The sequence below is a fragment of the Buteo buteo genome, chromosome 4 (assembly GCF_964188355.1).
Source record: "Buteo buteo chromosome 4, bButBut1.hap1.1, whole genome shotgun sequence".
In the NCBI taxonomy this organism is placed as follows: domain Eukaryota; kingdom Metazoa; phylum Chordata; class Aves; order Accipitriformes; family Accipitridae; genus Buteo; species Buteo buteo.
In genome coordinates this window covers 195,781-219,116 of record NC_134174.1, presented here as the reverse complement: position 1 = coordinate 219,116, position 23,336 = coordinate 195,781, and the positions used below count along the sequence as shown (strand labels likewise).

The following is a 23,336-nucleotide window of genomic DNA, read 5'->3' as shown; positions in this document are numbered from 1 at the left end:
AGAAACCTTGTGGAAAAACACACTCTGTCAGATCACAGGAAAGGGAAGAGAAATTACCCCCATCCAGCTCCAGTTCAGATTCATTTGGAGCACCAGTCCCTAAATTAATCTGTGCGTTGATAAACAAGCACTAGCAGTGGGAAGAAACACCATTTAGTTTTAGCTGCTGGTAAACACCTGCGGTGCTCTTGGAGGAAAACCCAGCAAGTGCAAGCAGCCAGCTCAGGCCTGGGCAAGGCTAATGCCGAGGCAAAAGGCTCAAAGCTAAAGCACCATCGCAGCTCCAGGTTTATGATCCCCTGGGAGACAACACCCACAGGAGAAAGGAGAAACACCCACCGCTGCTTCCTCCCCTCCACCAGCACAACACTTGTTTCAGGTACAATGCAACACACAGATTCTGCCTTGGAGGATCCCAGCAGTTTGTGACCACAGTACTGCAAAGGGTCCACGAGGAGTAGCTTTGCAATCCACCCTCATGCTTTACACTGCCCTGTGGGACAGCCAGGCTCCCCAGAGGAATTCCCCCAGCAGAGAGGTAAAATAATCTGCAACATCCTGCCCAGCACCATCAAAGAGAAGGGGCATTTCCAAGTGCCACGCTTCCTTTATGTCCACGGGCAGGGGAGCAGGGCATGCCTCATGCTCTGCCAAAGAGACACAAAGCACTCGGAGCCAGAGCACGGAAGAGAGAGGCACATCTCTATACACAAGCCCAATCTTGTCAGGAAGCACCATTGTACTAACGGGAACCATAAGTGGCTCCAAGACTGGGATCCAGTCCTTACAGCTTGGGATGGACGATCTTGCTTTGTGCTACTTTCCTGCTCTGTGCACATTCAGGGCTACTCAAATTTGCCTCACAGGATGGTCTGGATGCTAAGGCAGTCTACGGAGTGGGAAGGTCATTTCCCAGCTCCTTCTGCTTTGTTGGTTTTTCTAAACAAGCACAGCCCAGCATCCCTACTTCACACGCACAAGGAGAGAAACGGCTCTCCCGCAGAAACACTGCGAGTGCCCAGCGAAAATACTGGAGAACCAAGATGGCTCACTTCTGCAGCAGCAGCCCTGAGGTCATTGCAGCAGCTGCAGGAGCAGAGTGCAGCAAGCCCTCTCCGGAGAGCTGCGAGCACAGCACTGCCATGAGCTGCTCTCCACGGACAGCCATCTGCAGGCCAAGCGTCTGGCCCAGCAGGGCCACCGTGGGCAGCTTGAGCCACTGGGGACGGGCAGTGGGACAGCAGACCCTACCCACCAGCAAAGGCAGCTCAGTGCCCACAGTCCCAGCTATTGTAATAACAGGGCCAACAGGCTTTTCCAGGCCATCCCGGGGAAGGACACAACCTGGAAGGAGATCCAAACCGAGCTCCATGATGCTTAACGCTCTCTGATGCGAATGAAGTTCATTCCTGCACAGCGTGTTGTGCTGGAACCAGAGAGCCCAGATTCCAGAGCTACTCCTGAGCCAGTCCTCGGACTGAGAAATGCTGTGTACCCGCTGCTGTACTAATTCCCTTACCAAGATAGCACAGTGACTGGCATCGCATTGAAACCTCATACAGAGAGAGAGCAGATGATGAGAAAAAGACAGCATCAGAAAATATGTCTTTCCAACAGCCAGGGACAGTAAACCATGCTGTAATCTCCCACAGAAGCAAATAACCTCCTTTCTTGGGATATTTGGGATGAAGAGTAAGTATCAATGTGACAAGTGAGGCTGGGAAAATGCTTACTGGATCTTTTAATTGATTTGGTTCTTAGATTTGGAGCTACACTGCAAAGGCATTACACCACAGAACGACTCAAGTAAATGCATTTAAGATGACGCATTAATGTTAGGACTCTTTAGTATCAAAAAAGTCCCCAAAAGAATGAAAGGAATTCAGAGAACAGTTCATACTTATCAGTTAATCTGAAGTGGCTGATGGAAGGAAAGATTAGTAAAACAAATATTAAAACACAACAATTACTTTAAGAGATCACTACAGTGTTGCACAGTTACAAAGACAGACAATTAATTTATGGTTATTAGTAAAACTAAATCAATGCTCCTGCACACCCTTTTTAATGCAACATATTAACTGGAAAAGAGCTTATATTGAAATGCAATTTTAAGCAGGAAAACAGAAATAAGAATATTTGCAGGCTGGAAAATTTGTCTTTGTATGTGTTCATACAACACATAGCATACTGACACTGCAATCACAAATGAGAACCTAGGTATTGCCATAAATACTTATCAGTATGTCTGACAATTATGAATCCATAAGCCAGCATAACCAATTAAGTTTGCTGCAAAGCTAGAGGACAAATTAGTGAGGTCCCTTGGACTCAATTACCAACAGCAAGCATGCACTCTTCCGTCCTGTATTTCATTCAGTACTGGAGCAGCCGTTAGCTCTGCCTCCCCTCCAGAGAAACCCCCGGGATCACAGCCAGCTCCGCAGGAGTCCAGACAAGACTACTTACACCAAATGTACACAGCCTCCATCCCAAAACCATGCGGAATCTCAGCTCTTGTTTGATTCTTCACTGAGCACAAACATGAGCCAGCAGCAGGGACTAAAAAGCACACACCCACTTGTATTTAACCCATTCCCAGGGGTTGCAGTCACCTGTCCTGTTTTCCTTCCCAGCAGGACTCCCTTGATTGCTGCCCCAGGTGCCAGCACTGTGCCAGCACAGGTGGGCTGCATCCCTCCCCCAGGGCCAAGCCATCACAGGCTTATCAGCCCACCAGCCAGCCACACCTCCCATTCCAGCCACTGTCACAGGGTCACTGCATGCCTCGTTCCTCATCCTACAGGCAATTGATTGACCAAACCCAGTGAAATTAAAGATAAAATTTCAGTTTGTGAATGGCCAAGAAAGGCATACTGCTCTGAGGCAAAGCCAATGGTACACGCTGTCCCTGGGACCAACGGCATGCAACATCATGTAATACCAAATCTTTATAAACTGCTAGTGAACTGAAAGCTAAACTGAAAACAATGCCAAAAACTTTTTACTATGTAGTTTGCAAAATGTAAGTTCATGGATCTAATTCCATTGACTTTTTGAAAGAAGAAATGAATAGGCTGGAGATGAAGCAGGAGAATCACTGATATCAAAGAGATGCTTTTTCTCAAACATGCTTATGTGTTCTGCTGGGCTTCTATTCAGAGAAACAAGCAGCTAAATGCATGGTCACAATACTAAGAGGTCCCATTATCGGTAGAGAATGCGGGTGGGCAGCAGGACAAGCTTTGAAATTTTGTATATATAAGCTAATTTGGAAATTAAAAGTATAAAGTGGAGACTGAGATTTCTGCATCAGAAAGTTCTCCAAATGAGTAACTTGGATGCAGAATACTGCCAGGCAAAAAACTCAGCTTCATGTAGCTGAAAGAAAAAAAATGTAAATGCAAGATATATTCTAAAACTGTGCTCTGTTACCTCTTTTGTAACTGCACTGCTGACTTTGTAATCTGGGATTTAACATTTTTTTTCCTAGCGTAAAGCTCATTTTCACTCTGAGCTTGCCTATCGTGTAAAGTGGATTTGGGCAAAGCAGAACCATGCTATTCTTTCATGAGTGGTGACTCCCCATAACCATGTTGAGAACAAATCCTCTGGGGCCTCTACAAATTTAGGAGCCGAGGAATCGGGGAATGCTTGCTGTCAAGGTACAGAGATCACCCGAGCTGGCCCATGGTCTCGGGGCTGCAGAAGACGTCATGGGAGACGTGGGACCACTGAAGAATGGGCAATTGGTATGCCCTGGGTGTGCACAGGCACCCTCCCAGCAGCAATAACTAACGAACAAATGGGATTTTCACACTTAAAACTCACTCACAGGTTGATCTCCGCAGCTCTTGCCACATCCCAGCCAGATGCCATAGGCCAAGGTGAGGAAAGACATCTCCCCAAAGGCTTGCTACCCCATGCTCTTCTGCTTTTCATGCACTATCATTGCCATCTACGGCTGTATGACTGCCCAGGTATAAAGCAAGAGGTACTGTCTACTGTCAACTCAGCTGGTACAGCTAAAGAAAACAGACAGGGTTTCAGGCCCACCACTCATGCCTCAGGTTGGGAGAGCTTTGTCTGCTTTTTCCAGATATATTAGTATGCCTGACAAAGGATAGCGCTGCTCCGCAACCCTCTCCTGTCTCTGACAAGAAGCAGAGAGTAGACAAGTGGCCCGAAATTCTAAAAAAAAAGCCCATGCTGCCATAAAAATATCTGGGACAAGACATAATGAGAGATGGGAAAAAAGGAGGGAATCTACTGCAGACCCAGCTCCTATGGGATATTTGGCGAGTCCAAGTTTGAACATCTTCAGATTTGCAATTACTTACAGCCTACTGCCAAACTCTCACCTTTGATGTAACCTGACCCACTACAGCAAGGACCTTCACAAAATTGGCTTGTGCAGCCCATCCATACACACACACATGCACAACATTGCAAGTTTTTAAAAATATACTCTCTAACTAAATGCATAAAGAACTTCCTGACACAGCTAGAGACAGTCAGAGTGGTGCTAGGCAGTGAACTCATCTCCAGAGCTGTACACAACATGCACTCCAATTCCTCCCTCTTAAAGCCTTTTTCTGTTAATTTCTTGTACTGTGTTTGGTCCCTGCATGACACTAAGAAAGACATAATTTCAATTATGTTTCTTCAGCACTTGTGTAGATATTCATTTTTAAGGTATGATGTGATTCACAAACTCTAACCACAGACTGAGAAATGCTAGGGACAGCAAAAAAAACAATTTAAAGCCAGAGATGCATGCTGAATAGCGCGGCAGGGCGGTGAATTTGGACCAAGCCCAGAGACAGCCCCTCTCTGCATGTACAGGTCCCAGCCTTCCTCCAAAACCCAGGGAGAAAAAAACATGAGTCACCTCACCCATGCTTGATAAAACTGTAGTCTGAAAACGAACAGCACGCTCTAATGTATTACACTGAGTCTCTGTGAAACGTGGGCAACAAAGAACTCTAACAGCATGTACTTTATGAAAGGTTACCTCGTAAATATATTATTACAATTCAATTAACTTACTGAGGGAGGGGATGAACAGCACAGAGGGAGCTGAGGCTGTGCCGTGGGGTGAGCTGAACCTGGCGCAAGCAAAGCGATCCCCCCTATCCCTCCCACGAGTGCAGCATTTGCAGACGATGAGTGGGATCAGGGAACTGGTCCAACAGTAACGAACCCCAGAGTCCCCATCGCTCCAGACATATGCTCAGATAAACCCAGAATAATCCATTAGCAGATCAGATCCATAGTCATCAACAGCCACCACCAAGCCATTAGCAAAGAAAAGCCCTAAGTGTGAAAGCACATCAGGAAATTTTTCAGACCTAATTTAAAAATTCAGGGATGTTCCTGAGGTCCCTGCAGGCACCATGTGGGCGCTGAGGAGCCCCAGCCACGCTGAAGCATGTGTCAGCCATGCAAGGCAGGGGCAGGACCGGAGCCGCAGCCCTGGCCCCACCAGCTGACTGGGAGCACCACGTTCCCAGGCGCCGCTGGGTGGTTGCACCTCAAAGGGCTGCATGGTACAGGGGCAACAGCTGGTTCCTCCTGAGAGCCACCAGAAAGACACCACGCAGGATTCGAGGACAGAGCCAGCACCCTGATGGCCAGACAAGGGCAAGGACAGTCGGCAGACTTCATCGTGGGCATGCACCCTCCAGCCAGCCCCGTGGTAGGGAGTCACTGAGACCTGCTCGCAGGTACGGAGACCATGCCCAGCTCACCACTGGCAGCCTGCAGCAGGACGCTGGGTGCCCTGGAGCAGGCATCCATCACATTACAGCACATTGGTACTGGCCCACCAAGGCTGTATCTACACCAGCTGTTATTCCCACAGCACATGGCGCAGCCAGACCTGACCTCCTTCCTCCACAGCACTGGCATGGGATACCCTTCCAAAACCCACTGCTGTCAGGCAGGGGAATGCACCAACTTCAGCCCTTACTTGTGCATCAGTTCACACCAATTTCACTGAGAGACTACCTCTTAGACCAAAGTATCAAACGGGATAGCACATGCAGCTCCTGCGAGTGCAGACGCTGGGTATGTACTAACGCTGGTCGGGTGAGATGCTTTCACCTTCGTTACCATGCCTACACGGGGGAACACATCTCAGCATGAATATACCCCACTGAGGAGCGGGTGGTCCTGGCGGGTGGCAGCCGCTGAGCATCGTGTGCCCACACCGGCCAGCAGGACGGAGCCAGGCTGCTCGGTGGCACAAGCAGGGCTCAGCTCTTGGGTCGCTGGCTGGGCTGCCACGGGAAGGAGGAGGCATGACACATGGGGAGGGGTCTGCCCGCCTGCCTGTCCTATGGACATGGGATGCTACCAGCAAGGAGGGCCTGCGCTCCTTGTAGTGGGGTGCTTTTCTCCCAGCCCCACAGTGTCGTAACAAAGCCCTACGGGTAACGATGCTCCTTCCTCTGCTCACACTTCCAGATCTGCCATCGCACGTTTTGCTTGCACGCAAATAGAGTTGGCGGAGGTTTTGTGAAGAAGTGGGTCTGCAGCACTGTTCATTTTAACTGTAAATTTCCAGTAATTTATGTGGGTTTTTTCACCTAAGGTTTCATATCCACCTTTTTTTTGAAATGCTGATAAATAACTTTGGACATTTATTTCGATCTGGGCATCTTCAGCACATCGGGTGGCATGTCACAGTACTGCCGGGCACTGGAATGCCAACATCTCGGCAGCTGGAGACAGCAGGAAGCCTCTTTTTGGGCTGATCCACAGAGAACCATACATTAAAAATGAAGCTAATCTCAGAATTTTCCACCAACCCAGATTTTAATAAAAATAATCTCCCCTGGAGATAGCAGTAATATAAAGCTCCAATACTGCTTCTCATACTGTGGCCCATGCTTTCTTTCCAGTAACTGTGAATTATGGCTCAATTATGTTCACTTTGCCCTCTAAGCACAGGCAAGGAAAGAGCAGGAGGGCTGCCCTCATGTCTTCTTTCCGAAAAAAAATTAAGTGCATAGCACAAGCTTGTGCCTGCTCCTGAGCTCCTCATCGCATGCACAAGCAGGACCTTACACTTACGGTGCAGTACGTTTTGCAAGTACTTTCCCTCCAAGGATCTGTGAAATCCACCCTGCGCTGTCCGTGTCAGCCACAAACAAACCTTCAGCTCCTGGAGTGGATCAACAGTTGAACCTTCAAGCTACAAAACCTCTGGCAACTACAGGTCTGCAACTGCTTAGGGGACAGAGCTCAGAAAGACAAGAGAAATGCCCATTTTGACAATTTAGCCCGAGCAGTGCCCAATACCGCTTTTGGTGCCCACCCTTAAACAGCGAAGGGCACTTCCTAAACATTAGGGTGAGGTAACTGCTATTGTCCCACTTCACAGACAAGCTCTCTGTGTGGCTGAACAGCATCACTGAAACCAGAAATGACATGTGAACGCTCAGCTCCAGGAAAACATTTCACCCCTGCTCCCACAACCTCTCCCAGCAAAACACAACATACAGGGTGTCGCGATGACCTGCAATGCTCTGCATTGATCGACAGCAGAGCGAGGGGAGCTCCAACCACCCACCTTTACCCCCTCCTCCTCGGCCCTGCCGCACTCGCACCATCTCACCCAGACTGCCCGTGCATTAGCCCAACACACTTGTGATGGTGGTGCCAGGGACCCCTGGCGCCATTCCCGCGTGGGAGTCCCACTCCGTCCAAAGGGAAGGATGCAAACTCAGAACAAATGTACAAGATGGAGGCATGCATCTCATTAGTCAGTGTCATGTTCAAATCTTCTCAGATCAATTCTACAAGGAAGAAATTAACTGGAGAGCAAGATGGGCTCAGAGCAGTGCCCACCTGCGCAGGAGGGACGGTGCTGGGGAGCCACCTGATCGGTCCCCAGGACCCACAGGCTCCTCCCGAGCTGTCTTGGACACCCCAAGGAAGGGTCCTCAGCTCCCGACTGCCCCAGGACTAGACAGACCCCACTGCCAGAGACAGCCTGTCCTTTTTCAGCCCCTAAACCAGCGGAAGGTTTGGGCACCTGCAGCTGCACCCCCAGTTCAGGCATTCCCACTCCAAGGACCAAGCCCAGCCAGCCCTCACCATATGCGAATGGCCACATCAGCCATCCCACTGCCGGGGACAAAATGCAGGAAAGCCGGCATCGTGCCACACAGTGAGGTCCTCCTGCCCTCCCTGTGGAGAGGACCCAGCTGCAGGAGCCAGCCTGTGCACTGCAGCCACCAGCCTTTGCAATAACTAGGGGCCGGCAACTATCTGGCCTCAGAGCCTTGCATACCCTCTCTGCTCTGCAGAAGGAGTCCTCTTTCCCCACGCGGTCTCCATCAGGGCTGTGAAATGCTTGCAGAGGAGGACCTAGGCAGAGCTGACTGTCTTGCCCTGTTGATAAGCAGAGGGCTGAATCCGCTATGCTAGCGCACACATGCATATTTACGTGGCTTTAAATCAAGTTTGAACAGTTTTATGCAAATAAATTGCATTTATTCAAAACAACTCATTAAGTAATTCACCCACAATGTCCCAAAGAATGTTGCACAACACTTGGCAGCTAAACTTCACAGTCCCCCAAAGAATCAACCACAGCCACAGATCCAATGCAGTGACCCGCAACTCTCCTGCTTCAGGCAAAAGCCTCGCTCCACGCACATAATAAAGCAAAGTGGATTGATTTAAGTCAAAGTGATCACCAATTTTAACCATGATAAATCAGCTGGCAGAAAATCTGGATATAAATAATTGAGTCTGATGTTGTTTTGCATTGGAAGTCCTTAGCTATTTTCCTAAAGAAAGGCTGAGTCGGATCAATTCATAACCATTGCATTAGATTAATTTGCAATTTAATATAGACTTTACAACCAAAAGTGCTTTTTCCTGAGTAGATACACTGTAACTGTATGCATCTATTTAAGCACTTAAAATGTAAAATATATATTCAATTTTTTTAACTTTACCCAAACATTTTAGAACAGAGTGAGTAGCATATTTCTTACTTAACAGAGGATGAGTAGATTTTGACTTGTGATTTAAGTCAAAGTGGACTAAGATAAAAATTGGCATTAAAATATGTTCATTTAGCATGTTAAAGTACTTCTCAGTACTAACAAATTAAATACAACTACTCTAAGCTACGTGTGCTGGATTTATAGGAAATGTGTAAGCAACCAAAATACCTCTTGCACCTACAAGCAACAGACATAAAAAGGGACTTTTATCGATAGTTACTTAAATTAACTGTTTCTTCACGGCCTTCAAGATCTTAGAACTGGTGGGTCTCACCCTCTTGAAATTGCCTTTTGTAGCTGAAGAGGAAAGCAAGTTCTCTGCAGCTTTCTCAGCCTCCACCTGGCTCCTCACTTCTGGAGCCGCTCACCTGTGAGCTGAACTGGCTGAAACGAAGTAAACACACTGATCTATGGTTAAAAGTTGGATTAATATCTGAACTAGTTTCATACACTTAACCAAGGCATTCTCTGAGATCACTCATTTGATTTCCACTGATTGACCGCCCCGTGGGTCGCAGCACCCCGAGCCAGCACCGTGGGGCTGCTCCGCAAGTCCCTCCTGCCGACTGTGCCTGCTCAGGACCCTCCAGCTGAAGTCACTGGGGGGGAAGATGAACTACTTCTAACGCAGCCCATCCCTGCAGTCCGGGGCACAACTCACCCGACAGACGCGCTGCAGGTAGGAACGGGCAGCGTTACATGGGCGAGGGCAGGGAGAGGCAGAGCACCCTGGTCCCTCACTGCCCTGGCCGCTCGAGGCGGCGGCGCGGCCTTTGGTCCCCATGCCAGACTTCAGGGCTGCCACCTCCGGATCTGCCACCCGGATGCCCCATGGCAAGGAGTCCCGCATGCCCGGCGAGCCTGGTGAGCTGTGCTAGTAGTGGCTGTTGGCACGCGGCCCAGAGCTTGTGCCAGTCTTTGGTGGTCCACGGACAACAGGCAGTGCCAGAGCCAGCAGAAAGCCCGGGGCTGCAGAGCCTGCCGGTATGGCCCACTCCACGCCTGAACGCTGGACCAGAGCTTTGCATCTTGTGACCGGGCACGGCACCCCCAGCCTGCCCCTCACCAGGGCTCCTCCGAGGGCCCCGTGCTGCAGCCCCCTTGCGCGGGCCACGCAGCTCTCCCACGGCCGGGCACGACCGCCCCACCGCGTCCCACGGGCTCCAACACCTCAGGCAAAGCAGGGGCGGCCACGGGGAGCGGGGGCCAAGCTGTGCCCTGCTCCCCGTGCAGGCTTTGGGGGTAAACTCCAGCAACCCTGGCCAACGGGTTTAGCATCAACTGTTAAACTGCTGCCTAAACTGCAGCGCTTTTAACGACTGGCGTGCAAACGTCGGCTGCCACCTCTCTGCTCCTCACCTCCCTTTGTGCAAGCAGCAAACTGACGCGCTGCTGCGGATGGGCTCCTCGGCTCGCACTAGCTCCACACCTGGGTGCTGTGCTGGGCAGGTGCTACACTGCAGCTAACCCCAACCTACTCGGCTTGGTGTAAGGGACACGGGGCAAAATGTAATGGTTTGTTATACTGAGGATCTCGGTCCACCCTTCTACAGATCCTACTGTCTTGATGCTGATAGAGTGCTCAAACGTTTGCGTTAGGAAAACAGACACAAAAAAAGCTACAAAAGGACTTTAAAATATGTCATGCTTGGTGCCGCATTCAACAGCGTACAGTAATGAAGCATGGGGCTGCACAGTGAATAAGAAAGATAAAAAAAAGCGGAACAGCTGCCTCATTCATTGAGCACTATTAATCTGATCTGAAAGAGGCCGGGTTCCTATGGAAAAACAATGTGCAGCTTGTAATCAAAAAGCATCTCAAAGCATGTGCATAAGTGGTTTGATTCTCCCCTAAAAGGGGTGAAAAATCCAATACAACTGTCGACAGCTAGAGATTTTTATATCAGCAGAAAGCAGATGCTTTGGCCAAGGATCAAAGTTTCCAGCACAGGTTTAGGCCATTCCGGAGGTCAGTTCCTGACCTCCAGGTCTTCCCTTTGCAGCAATGAGGTTCTCCTGATTTTCTTTTCTTTTTTCACGGCTCACATAGCTGAGACAGAACAGAGCACAGAAAAAGGAATTTTAGGATCTACGTGGTACTGAGAAACCAGTGAGAGGCAAAGCCCGGGACAGAGGAGAGGAGCCTGCATGCCCAGGAGCGGAGGGCTGGCACCACGGCCGGCAGCCACGCTCCTGCCCCTTAGGAAGCCGCCATGCCGGCAGAGCCACGGCGCAAGCCCCGCTCTCCTCACCCCTCTTTTCTGTCGGGCTCCCTTCCCTCTCCGGGCACAGAAAACAGCCAGCTGCGCAGGCTGGCTCCCGCCTCTTCCTCCTCCTGAAGGAAGCCCCGGCATTCCTGCACAGCCTCGGGACACAGGGCAGTGTCCTCCTCGGCCCTTGGGGAAAGGCCTTTGTGGTAAAGCAAGGCCTTTCCATTCCTCGAGTTAAAGATTGCCTCGGAGAAGATCAAATGTGAGAACATGATTTTGAGCTTTTTATTCCTCCTCTGTGATAGCGGATAAGGACCCAAGTAGAGCGCAGTGTGGGTGGGTGTATACTTAAATAGCGGGCACCATTCCGTGCCGCCGGGAGCTCACAGCACATCCCTGGTGTCAGTCAGTGTAAACACCTGGAATAAAGCTAGACACCACCTCTCTCGGCCTCCCCAGATCCACCCCGCAGCGCCGGGGCAGCACCAGCGTTGGCTCCGCACGGGGCAGGAACCGGCAGTCACTGTTTCTGCCAGCAGTGACATCTGTGGTCGCCATTTTACACCAGATCCAGCTGAACACAGTCCAGAAGAGGAGAAAGGCCTGCGTTCCCCATGAAGGAGACAGTTCACGGACACGTTAGGCTGATGCCGCCGAAGGCAGCCCGTCCCCTCCCTGGGCTCCACAAGCGCACGCTGACCCAGCGCAGGGAGCTGCCGCAGGTTAAAGCTAACAGGGAAAAACGTTATTTTAACCGACAGCAGCTCCTTGGTCTGGCTTTAACATGATTTAAAAGGGAAAAGAAAAAGAGTTGCCAGCACACAATGGAGAAGAAAAGCCCTTGGAAATCTCCAGGAGGAAGTCTCATCAGCTGTACATCACTGTTCCTCTAGATCTTTCCAAGCTATTTCAATAAGCTCCAGCTCTCCAATAGTTAGCAGCTTCCTAAGTACCACTCGTCTGCAAGAGGCCCTTATCTCTCTATGTATACATTTTTTATGCGATGTGCTGAGCCGTGATTCCTTGGAACAAGTTTTCCCTGCTTCCAGTGAAAAAGTAAATAGAAAACCTGTGCCTTGTTGCTCCATCATTACAACTATGGTGGCAACTGGCCATGTGGAGGGCAGCCAGTGCTGCCCACCGGCTGCTGCAGAAAGCATTTTCCCACAGGATATATCCCAGGTTTGGTCAGACACCTTGCAGGATTTCAGTGCCAGCACATGCTGCAGACAGAGAGGACTCTGATGACTGCTGGAGGCACTTTTGCGCTCTCCTAGGATTACTTCTGTATTGCCACCTTTTCTTACCAATGGGCCCCAAACGAGGTCGCGACTCACTTCCAAAGCGTTCCTGCCGCAGGACTTTGGGAATCAGTTTTCAAATGTGTTTTAATGACACAGACCCACAATTCATAACTATTTCAGAGAAACAAGCCTTAGCTTGGGCATGTTTCTGTCTCCTTAAAAAACAGACTATAATCTCATAAATCTTGTGGGTGTTTTGGATAATTTTATCCTGGGTCTCTACCACCCCCTCCCACAGAGCAACGCACAACCAAAAGCTGAGCTGAAATGGCTCTTCCCGGAGGATAAGCAGCTGCGGGCCGAATGCAGGAGCAGGCAGGCAAGATAGAGAAGCTCCACTAGCATTAGGAAGGATCCTCGGGGCCTTGCACATTGGCCTCCTCTTTCCTTTGCCCAGGCTTATACTCCCTCCCTGTGCAAGGGCCAGCAGCAGTGTGCACCAGCAGTTCATGCAGACCAGGGTTAAAGGAGGAGCGAAGGTTCCCAGGTTATCAAACTCCAAATAAATTGCTATCGTAGGAGTTGCTACAGAGCCCAGGCTGTCAAAATAAATCCATTCCCTGCCCTACAGCCACAGTACGGAATGGGTCTGTGGTGCAAAACACCAGCACAACACTGTCAGCGGGCACGTGGAGCTCCACGCTGGACACCACTGCCACCAGCGACGAGCCCAGTTCCCACACTGGTGCTTTCCCGGCACAGCTGAGCAGGGAGTGGGACGGTGGCTGGAGGCTTGCACTGGGACTGGTGAAACACTTGGGCTCTCCATGCCATGCTGCCAGCATGCCGGACCCTGGGCTGCAGCCCCGCTCTCCCGCAGGGGGTCTGCTCAGCCCTGTTCAGTCACAGCACACTGCTGGCCTCTGCCCACCCACTCTGTTTGCACAGCCCATCAACCAGGGTTACTCCCCAAATTCAGCTCTGCAGTGCACTGACACACACAAGGGCAGCCAGAAGCGTCCAGGCTTTACCAGCAAGTGTTAGGTCCTGCTGGAGATGATCCGTGGAGCCAGAGAGGAGAGTGGCACTTGCCAGCCACACTGTCTGCAGGCAGTTGCTGAATACGGAGCACACTGGCTCTGCCCCCTTGTGAGCTCAGCACCACGCACCCCTTAATTACACCATCACACACCGCTGCTCAAAGACTACACCACCGACCAGACAATTTTTCCTTCTCCTTTGATACGACAGCAGCCTCTTATATTTTTTCTGTGCCGCAACGGCTGATGGTGAGGAGGGATTTTGTGCAACTGAGTGGTCCCCTGTGTTGATTCATATCATAGTGTATATAGGGCAGATGTACCCAAAGTCTGCATGTTAACTACATCAGCCCTGGTGCCAGGGGTCCTGTGGGGAGCCAGGATGCCCTGGAGCGCAGGGCCGCCCCAGGCCTCTGCCACCACGACCCCAGGAAGCCTTTCCTGTTCTGCCAACACCTGAAGCCATCCCGGGAGCAACATGGATTTGGGATAGCAATTTATATAAAGCATACGTGACAGCAGATTTTCACTACGATTTTTACTATAGGATTTTTTAACCCACAACAAACGTTAAATATAGTTTCATTCATCTTTTTCATATCAATTACTTCCATGAGCTCAGCATTTCTGTCTGCTGAGGTGTCCACAGTCAGCACCATGTTACTTAGCACATGGCAATCTGCACAGCCATGCAGAATAAAACTCTCTGTAGCTGCAGGGAAGCAGCCAGTATAAGGGACTGCACCCTGTCCAGGAAGCCAGACCGGGCTGCGGGCAGGTCTGCTGCTGTGCCTGCCAGCGCCGTGCTGCAGTGGCCCTGCCAGCTGCTTCACAGGAGCTGCTGAGCGCCTGCAGCTGCCAAGCCAGCACAGGCAAAGCGACTGCACCTCTTCACATACTCTTCATAGTTAAAGTCCATCCTGTGTTGTGGGCAAACACCAGGGGACAGAGCACACTGCAGCAGAGCAAGAGTTGTTGCAGAGCAAGTTGCCAGCAAGTTGGCACTCCCTGGCTCAGAAGAGAGGTTTCCACTGGCATTTCCTACATTCCCCTGTCTTTTCTCTGCTTTTCTTTTAGGGAGAGGAAACAGCGCAGCAGGTAGTATGCTTTACAGAAAGGGCCTTTTATTTAGAGACACAACAGCCCTCCTTTCCAAACCGCCTGGTCAGAACCAGTGTCCCTTGTCGCACAGCCCCTCTGCAGCACCCAGAGCCACGTCGGCAAAGGCGCCGCAGCCCCCTCCCCACCCGCCCTGCGCACACCGCACCTCCCCTCCGGCCACAGGCAAAGCTGTGTGCGGTCCCCATGCCTCTGTCATCCCCATGCCTCTGTCGTCGGTGGGCAGCTTGCTCTGCCATGGCTTGTGGCCACCACATCCCGGCCTCACCAGGCTGCAGAGACGCAGCATTGGTACTGCTTGCAGGATGGACTGCAGCCACGCTCATGGGCTTGTGGCACAGTGAATTCAAATCAAATCCCAAATGAATGGCAAGCCACACCGTCTCTTAGCAGCCTGCCTTCCCACCATCAGTCCTGGCTAAGCAGAAGTTCAGGAAAACTTCTCCTATCTCTCTTTTATAATATGAAAATTTATTTCTTCACTTCCCTTGGCTTAACAGAAGAATCAATGCTTTGTGCACTGGTTGTCAGGCTCTTCTTTCATTTGCATTAAAGAGATAACAAGCCAGAATATTAACCTGAAGTATCAGGTGACTGAGAAGCGGGATGAGGGCAGAGCCTTTTCTACAGCCATAGAGGGAAATGAGCAGCTCCATCCTGCAGCAAAGAGAGGCCCTGGCCTCAGAAGAGACCTCAAGAGCCTCTCGCAAATGGAGCTGGGTGGTCCCACACCTCCAAGGTCCTTGGTCATAAGACATTGCTTTGCAGGTCCCCGACACATCACCAAAGCCCTGCATGTGGGAGGAGCCCTCCCACGGACGGATGCCAGCAGAGGAAAGACATGCCAGACCCCGCTGCCTGGACACCACAGGACATCCTTCCATAGGATGCAGATCCTTCAGCATCACCCAGGCTTTCCTGGCTGCAACACATCTAACGGGTCATGTTTCAGCATGATCCCCTTTGCAGATGAGACCACATTCTCCCCAGGGCTGCAAATCCACCTTACTGACAGTAATCCCGCCAGTTTGGGAACGGATGACCGGGCCTGAAACCGCCAAGGCTGTCACCCCAGGGTTGCACCCAAACAGATGCCATGAGAGACAGCGGCTCCCACTCCCACTGCCCACTCTGCCACTGCTGGTGAGAAGCAGAGCCCACGTTCCCAGCATCGCCATGCAGCCATGCTCACACACCTCCCATAGACGGATGGTCTCTTCAGACGGCATCCTTGCATGCCCGGCTTCCCTGTGCAGCCCAGACTCAGCCCACATGCTCCCAAATGGCACCACCCCAAGAAACCCATCCACAGCTCTGTGCATCTCCAATACAAACAGATTTCTGTCTCTCCTCCCAAATTAGCATCTGCCCCTCGAAGGGTCTCTTTGCTCTCAGTATCACTCTTCCCCTCCACTACAGCATGAATTGTCGTTCCTCCTCCTGCCGGGCCACAAACATGACCTGCCCCGACTTCAGTCCACCTCAGGGCTGCCAGCAGACTGGTCACCCCCTTGCACCTGCCATCCCCCAAAACCTGCTTGCAGGAGCACAGCGCCAACAGTCTGGTTGGGAGGAGCAGGAGCTGGGGTCCCATCACGGTGGACCCCACAGCAGGCTGGGCAGGCCCAGGCACCTCCCAAAAAGCTCAGCCCCCAGACACACGGGACACTGCTACTTAAGAATCCTTTGGAAACTGCTAGTGAGAAGGGAGGGGAGGAGAGGAGGCAAGGACCCTTTCCCCAAACACTTGCCTGGAGTGCCTCAGCTGCCACAAAGAGCTCCCAGAATAGAGGACAGCAAATTTTGGGCACCATGAAAAATATCCAGCTAAGTAGTGGAGTTGCCTACCAGGGGCCATGCAGGACAAAGGACTCTTCAGGCTGTAGGGCATCGTGTGGCTCCTGACCATGGTCCCAGGCACTCCCCAGCACAGGAGCAGAGTGTGTCAGCATGTGCCAAGCACTGCTCATCTCCCACAGCCCCAGCCTCTGCCCCTGCCCAGAAGAGTCCATAGCCCCCATCGCCTGCAAGGCTGTCCCATGCCCATAGGCTTTGGGAACCGTGCAACTCGCTGGGGCAACTCTGCCTGTCAGAAAGGAGGGCCATTTGCAAGCTGTGTCAGTCAGTACTCTGAGGGGTTTATAGCCTGTTTTTGTCCCCAGAAGAGCTCTTCACCTCCACAGCAGGAATGCCAGCAGCTACTTCTACACTGTGAGAAAGGGAGTCTCCTTTTGGTAATTAAGATGTGCCCAGTTCCCATCCAAGCACACCCCTCCCCAGTTTCTGCACTGCAGAAGGGCCCGTCCTTCTGTCCTGTCTCCACCTGCATCTCTGTGTCTCATGTGTCTGTGCAGAGTAGGAGACATGTCCTGTTCCTCCTGCACTTCAGGTTCCATTTCTCAAGCTGTTTGTATGGGTGTAGAGCAGCTTAGCCTCTCTCCCCTGAGCTCAGAGTCAGTGCAGGTTGCTCAGACTATTTAACCTGAAAGTGCTGGCCCATCATTAGGATATAAACAGTGATGTGCCTGAAGAGATTGCCTTTTCAGAGACAAGGTCACAGCCTGGGGTGGAGATTTGATCCTAACAATGGAAACCACTAAGAGTGAATTCAAAGGCTTTCAGCTGAATAAACACAGTGATGGAGAGTTGCCAAGGAACCTAAAAGAGGCTTGAGACAACTCCAAGAGAGCTGGGAAACTTGACTTGAAAACTCAGCTGCTTCACAGTCTGAAAACCCACCTGGAGGCTCCAACCCTGACAGAAGATGTGAACTTGAACAAACTGAGCTTTGGCCCAGCTGAAGTCCTGATCTCTGAAACGCTGGCAGCTAATGGATTCTGACTTGTTACTGAAAAGCTACCTGTCCACCCTGTGCCTGACGATCCCAAAAGAGACAATCCCACCTTCTAGCAGAGCTTGCTATAGCAAAGCCCATGGCACATCAGCCATGTCCTGCAGCTGCCAAGCCAGACCCAGAGCCCCAAAGACACCCGTGGGAGGAGGGAACAGGGTTACTTCAGACTGGGGAAGGGCTGGAGTTCAGTGAGCAAAACCCCTTTGGCACATCAGCCCCTTGCCGGCACCACACAGTCCTGCAGAGACCAGCGATCCCTGTTGGGGTCCTATCCCTTCTCCTTATGTTTTTGCTTTTCCTAGAGCAAGCAGGGAAGAAAGCTTCTTCTCTTGGATGACCTCTGATGCATGTGCCCCATTGCTCAGAGCAACTCAACCTCTGGACAGGTCCAGGAAGGAGAGCAGAGCCAGGTCAGAGGAGGTGAGGAGTGCTCCCATTACAAGGCAGGCATTTGACTGCCTCTTTTGCAAGGTCCTGTCCCTTATTCCTGCCTACAGGACATCCTTCCCTTTCCTCAGCCTGCCTGAGTCCCAGTCTGCACCTGCAGGCTGACATTCCTCCCAGGGTGCAGACACTAAGCCTGGCCTGGGGCGAGACCACCTCACAGACCCACAGAGCAGCCAAAGTGTCAGCCTCCCTGCTGGTTGTCCATCAGGGAGGGCCACTGCCACAGCAAAGCCAGAGGAGCAGAGCAGCAAAAGCAGGGGAAGGACACCTCTGGGAAGGTGCCTGTGGTTCAGGGTCTTCCCTGCCCTGCGGATGCAGACTCGGGGAACAACAGCTCAGCGGCAGCTCCTCTGAAGTGCAAAGGCCTATACCAGCCCAGGGAAAAGGGTCTGAGCAGCAAGAGACCACCACGCCAGGAGAGGGGTCCCCACCTGGCCTGAGGGACAGTGTGCTGCAGTCCTGCTAAGCCACAGCAGCCCTGAGAAGGACAGCTGGGCTCCAGTCAGACAGGTGCCAGCTCAACACCCACTAACTGCAGAGAGGAGCAGGATCCGTACGGGCCAGGAGCTGGAGCAGGGAAGAGGTCTAGGATCCTTGCTGCTCTTCAGCTGGGTGAGACCAAGGAACCCATGCCCTGTAAGAGGGGAGGAGGACGCAGGGAACACACACAGCTCTAGAGCATCTATCCTGCGAGCTTCTCCAAAACACAGCAAACATCTTCCAACACATCCCAGAGTGCCTCACGGAGGAGATGGGAGTGCGGCGGCAAGCCCAGCAGTGGCAGATGGGACAGGCTCAATTGCTCATTTTCCCCTTGTCCCCTTTCACACTGGTCAGGCCACCATCCGCTTGGATGTCACCTTGCAGATGGGGACCAAGCCTGCCTGCTCAAGGCATGAGGAATGAACACTGCGAGTGCCCAGATCAGAGAGCTGATGCATGGGGATGATGCACAGGAGCCTAGAGAAGTTCAGGGCCAGTCACAAGACACCATACAGCTCTTATGGATGCATACTGTTAAGCCAGCTGGGTTTTTCCTGCCTCCCTTTATTTAAGTGAAGGTACCTCAGCTAGCACAGAAGAGGAGTTTGCAAAACAGGCAGTTTCTATTTGGGAAGTCAGCGCCCACCTGAATCATAAATGCAACAGCCCTCTGCAGGCACTGCCTTGGTCTGAAAGAAAGGGATGCCCCTGACAGCAGCCTGAGCATGGCTGCGTGCTGGTGACAGCACGGGAGTACTGTGCAGGGGTGTCTGGCTCCTCTGGCTCCCCTCGCCCAGCCCGCAGGGCAGCAGAGGGTCTGACAGCACAGCCATCACACTGTCCTGCTGCCCACAGCTCCCCAGGGCAGCCGTGCTGCGCAGGTCCGGTCCCTGCTCTGCAGGGAGCCTGCACCCAAATCTGCTTTCATCCTGCCTCTCTCTGCCCAGGGGAGCAGGTGCCACAGCACAGCCTCCGACTCCCATCCGCAGCCCATAAAATCCAGTGCACGCTGCCCCGTGGGACGGGCAGCAGGGACAGGGCTGGTCGGGCAGCCCTGCCCCTCCATGACCACCACGCACGACCTGCAAGCTCCTGCTACTCACACTGCAAAGCCCGAGCCCTGAGCTGCGACTGCAGTGAATTCCTCTGCACATCAACCAGGCTGGCGGTGCGCAGGCTGCGCTTGCCAGGATGCGAGCGCTGTGGTGCTCTTAGCTGCACCCAGCAGCACTGCCCCACGTCCCCAGCGCTCCCCACCGCACCTCCGCCAGCACCCCAACTGCCTGCCCGCCCCGCTCGGCCATCCGAGGGGAGCAATGCCGCCAGACCCCAGCCCCAGGCAGCCTGCGGGTCTCCCCAGGGGTTCCTGCTCTGCTGGCTCCCACCCCCAGCCCACCGGAGGTTGCACCAGAAACATTTCCACTCTTCAGCTCTCTGATATGCATCTGTCCCTTGGGCAAGGGAGATCTGGGAGGGAAATTCCTACTTTATATATGCAAAGATGCTCTGCTTTGCTTGAAGTGCCCCATTCCCTCCACTGCCTCGGGTGATCTTCGGTCTGGCATGGCTGAGCAGCTCCACTCGGACTCTGGGACGATCCCCTAGTTGCAGTCGTCCACCCCCTGGAAGACTCGAAGGGGGTGGGGGGGTCTCCAGCATCGCTGCTTCCTCCAATGCCCACGCATACTCACAAAACAAAGACAGGGAAGGGAGGTGCAGAGCAGTGCCCAAGGAACAGCAAAGCAGAGAGGTGGATACCATGGCAATGTGCAGAGCAAGGGCCCTCACTGACAGTCTGTGGGCCCTGCCCCGTGCTGCATCACACAATGGGATCTGGGGTGAGGGCTGGAGCAGGATGACACCCAGGTCTGGGCATCAGCTCGGGACGGAGGAGAAGCTGATGTGCTGGGGCTAATACAGCAGTGAAGGGAAAGAGCCGACACTGTGTCCCCGACAGCCTTGCTCACAACCCCAGCAGGGGCTGGGGCAGGAGAGAGCAGGTGTAAAGCCCTTCCTACAGCACAAGGTCAGTCCTCGCCAGAGCAGAGCGTCTGTCCGATTCTTCGACAGCAAAGGCAGCGCTGCCTCGCCTGCCTCTGCTGCTCCCCAGCACTTGGCAGCTGAGCCTGCAGAGCTGTGCCTGTGAGCATGCCAGCACCTCAGCCCCAAGCGCTCGGCCCTCAGCCCCAGCACCGCTGTCCTCTAGCAAGCTTTCTGGCCCCAGCCACTACCCCTCTGTCACTGAGCAGGACCCCCAGGCCAGTCTCCAAAAGACAGCTCTTTCCCCACCGGGAGATTTAGTCCCCTCCACCCCCAGCAATGCTCTGCTCGCCCCCAGTCTCACTGTCTCCTCATCTCCCCCCACCCCTCATCTCCAAGGGGCACCTCCTCTCCTGCCTGCAACACCTTGTCCCAGAGCAGAGGCTCTGTGAGCCCACACATCCCCAGGCAAGCCACTGCTCCCAGCACTCCACCTCTAACAAGCACTCTTCACCAGGGCCACAGTTACTGCAGCCCTTCAGTGAACTTTTTCCCTGCGCTGACCAGGCTGTCTCCAAGCAGTCGCTCCCCGCAAGCAGCCAGTGCCCCAGGTGACCCCCAGCACTGCTCCGGTCTGTAACAGCCACCCCTCAACCTCCACGCCCTGCCAGACAGCTGCTGTGCCCAGGGGTAACCACCCGCCATGCCACCCTCTGCCCCTCCGTGCCACACGTGCTGCCCCACATCACAGCCACCCCCGGCTGACGCACCATGATGCCCGTGCCCTCCCACATCACACCTCGGCTCCCGGAAGGTCGCACCTGCACATCCCGCCTGTGGTACCGGCACCATGGCCCGGCACACCACACCTCACCGTACCGCCGTCCGGTGCAGTGGTGCACCAAGCAGACACCGCAACTTGCTGCGCTGCACCCGGGCCTGACACCTGGAACCCGCTGCGGTCACCTCGGCATCCACGCACAGCCCACGCACACCCGGCTCGGTCTTGCCCACCCACGCCGCCAGCAAGCAGGCGGCTGTCGGTTCCCAGCGCTGCGCTGCGGCTCCGTGTTCCCGCAGCCCAGCCGGTACCGGTGCCGGAGCCGATCCCGGTGCCGGTGGAGTACTGGTACCGGTACCATGCCGGTGCTGGAGCCTCCCGAGCTGTGCCAGCTCCCCACACCCAGCACCGCTGTCCCCCGTGCTCGGGGCAGCCGGCGGAGTGCAGCCCGGTCCCGGGCCGGTGCGGGCCCCGGGCGGCGGGAGCGGCCCTGGGCTGCAGCCGCACCGGAGGCCCCAGAGCGCCCCGGCCAGGCTGCGCCCCGGCCAGGCAGCGCCGCAGCCGGGGCTGCCCGGCCCGCTCCACCCGCGTCCCCGCCGGTCTCTGCGGGGAAGAGGGGAGCCGGGGCAATGGGGAGCGGGGCAACGGGGAGCCGGGGCACCAGGGCAATGGGGAGCGGGGCAACGGGGAGCCGGGGCACCAGGGCAATGGGGAGCGGGGCAATGGGGTGCCGGGGCAATGGGAAGCCGGGGCACCGGGGAGCCAGGGCAGCGGGGAGCCGTCCTGCCGGGCCCGCGGCCGGCCGCCCCCCGCCCGCGGCGGTGCGAAGTTTGCCGGGTGGTACCGGGGCGGCAGCTGTCTCGGAGCGGGGCTGGGGCTGGGGCCGGGGCGGGGTGCGGACCGGGGCCGGGGCCGGGGCCGGGGCGGGCACTCACCGTCTGCTGGAGGTCGGGGATGCCGATGCGGACGACGATGGCGCCGGGCGCGGGCTCCTCCATGCGCGCCGGGGCCGCCAGCTTGGGGGAGCGGGGCCCGCCGGGGCCCCGGGCCGGGTCGAGCCGCGTCTCCTCCCGCAGGCCGGCGCCCGGCTCCCCGGCGGCGCGGGGCTGTCGCTCCGGCGGCGGCGGCGGCTCTGGCGGCGGCGACTCCGGGCTCTCATGTTTGCTGCCGGCGGGGCTCAGAGGCATGCTCCGTGCGGCGCGGCGGGGCGGCCGGCACCGGCACCGGGGGCCGCGCTCACAGCCCGCCCGGGGGCCCTGCGGGGTGAGGAGAGGCGGTGAGCGCGGCTGCCGCGACCCGCGGGGGCACCCCGGCTGGGACCCCGCGGGGGGACCCCGGCAGGGACCGTGCCCCGCCAGGGGCCCGGGAGAGGACCCCCACACTGCACACGGGCATCCGCGCAGGGACCCCGCGGTCCGGTCCCGGCCCCCCCCCCGGCCCCGGCCCCGGCAGGGACCTTCCTCGGTGGAGGACCTCCATACTGCACACGGGCACCCCCACAGGGACCCCACAGGGGGACCCCGGCAAGGACCATCTCCTGGCTGGGACCCAGTGGAGGACACCCAACCTCCACTCGGGGACCTGGTGCGGACCCCCATACTGACCCAGGCCACCCCCCCAGGGACCTTGTACAGGACCCCCGACTGCCCTACACAGAGATTCCCATCTCGGGGCCCTCACCCAGGAACCCCTAACCAACCACGCAGGAATCTCGCAGAGGCACCCCCACAGGGTTCCCCGTGGCAAGGACCCTGTGCGGACACCCCTCTCCCAGGGGTCCTCCTGTTGAGGGCCTTGCAGGGGACCACCCCCACCCTACATGGGAATCCCCATATCAGGGACCTCACCAAGGAGCCCCACACCACGTGGGGATCCCCACAAGTGCCCCCCCCCACCCCCCCCGCAAGGGCCAACTGCCACTGCATGCCCTCCCCAGCCCCCACAGTGGGCACAGCCCCCATTGCAGTGACTCCCACCAGCTGCGCCAAAGGGACCCTTCCTCATCCTGGCAGCAAAGCATGGACCTGCCCTGGGTTTTACCGCATCCCAAGCACATGGACACCCAGAGCCTCTGCTCACCCAGGGAGGGCTCAGAGCACAGTGCACGCACCACAGCCAGCACAGGGGATCTGGACACAGTGCCCTAGGGCAGAGG

At 54.7% G+C, this 23,336-nt stretch overlaps 1 protein-coding gene across 1 annotated transcript in view; it reads right to left on the bottom strand.

Annotated features, from left to right (window-relative positions):
- Positions 1 to 23,336, bottom strand: part of SHANK3 (SH3 and multiple ankyrin repeat domains 3) — a 385,152-nt gene that overhangs the window by 337,321 nt on the left and 24,495 nt on the right. The window contains exon 3 of the mRNA XM_075024471.1: positions 22,117 to 22,437. Within this exon, the coding sequence (XP_074880572.1) occupies positions 22,117 to 22,368 (252 nt within the window). The 5' untranslated portion in view covers positions 22,369 to 22,437. The remainder of the gene's footprint in view (positions 1 to 22,116; positions 22,438 to 23,336) is intronic.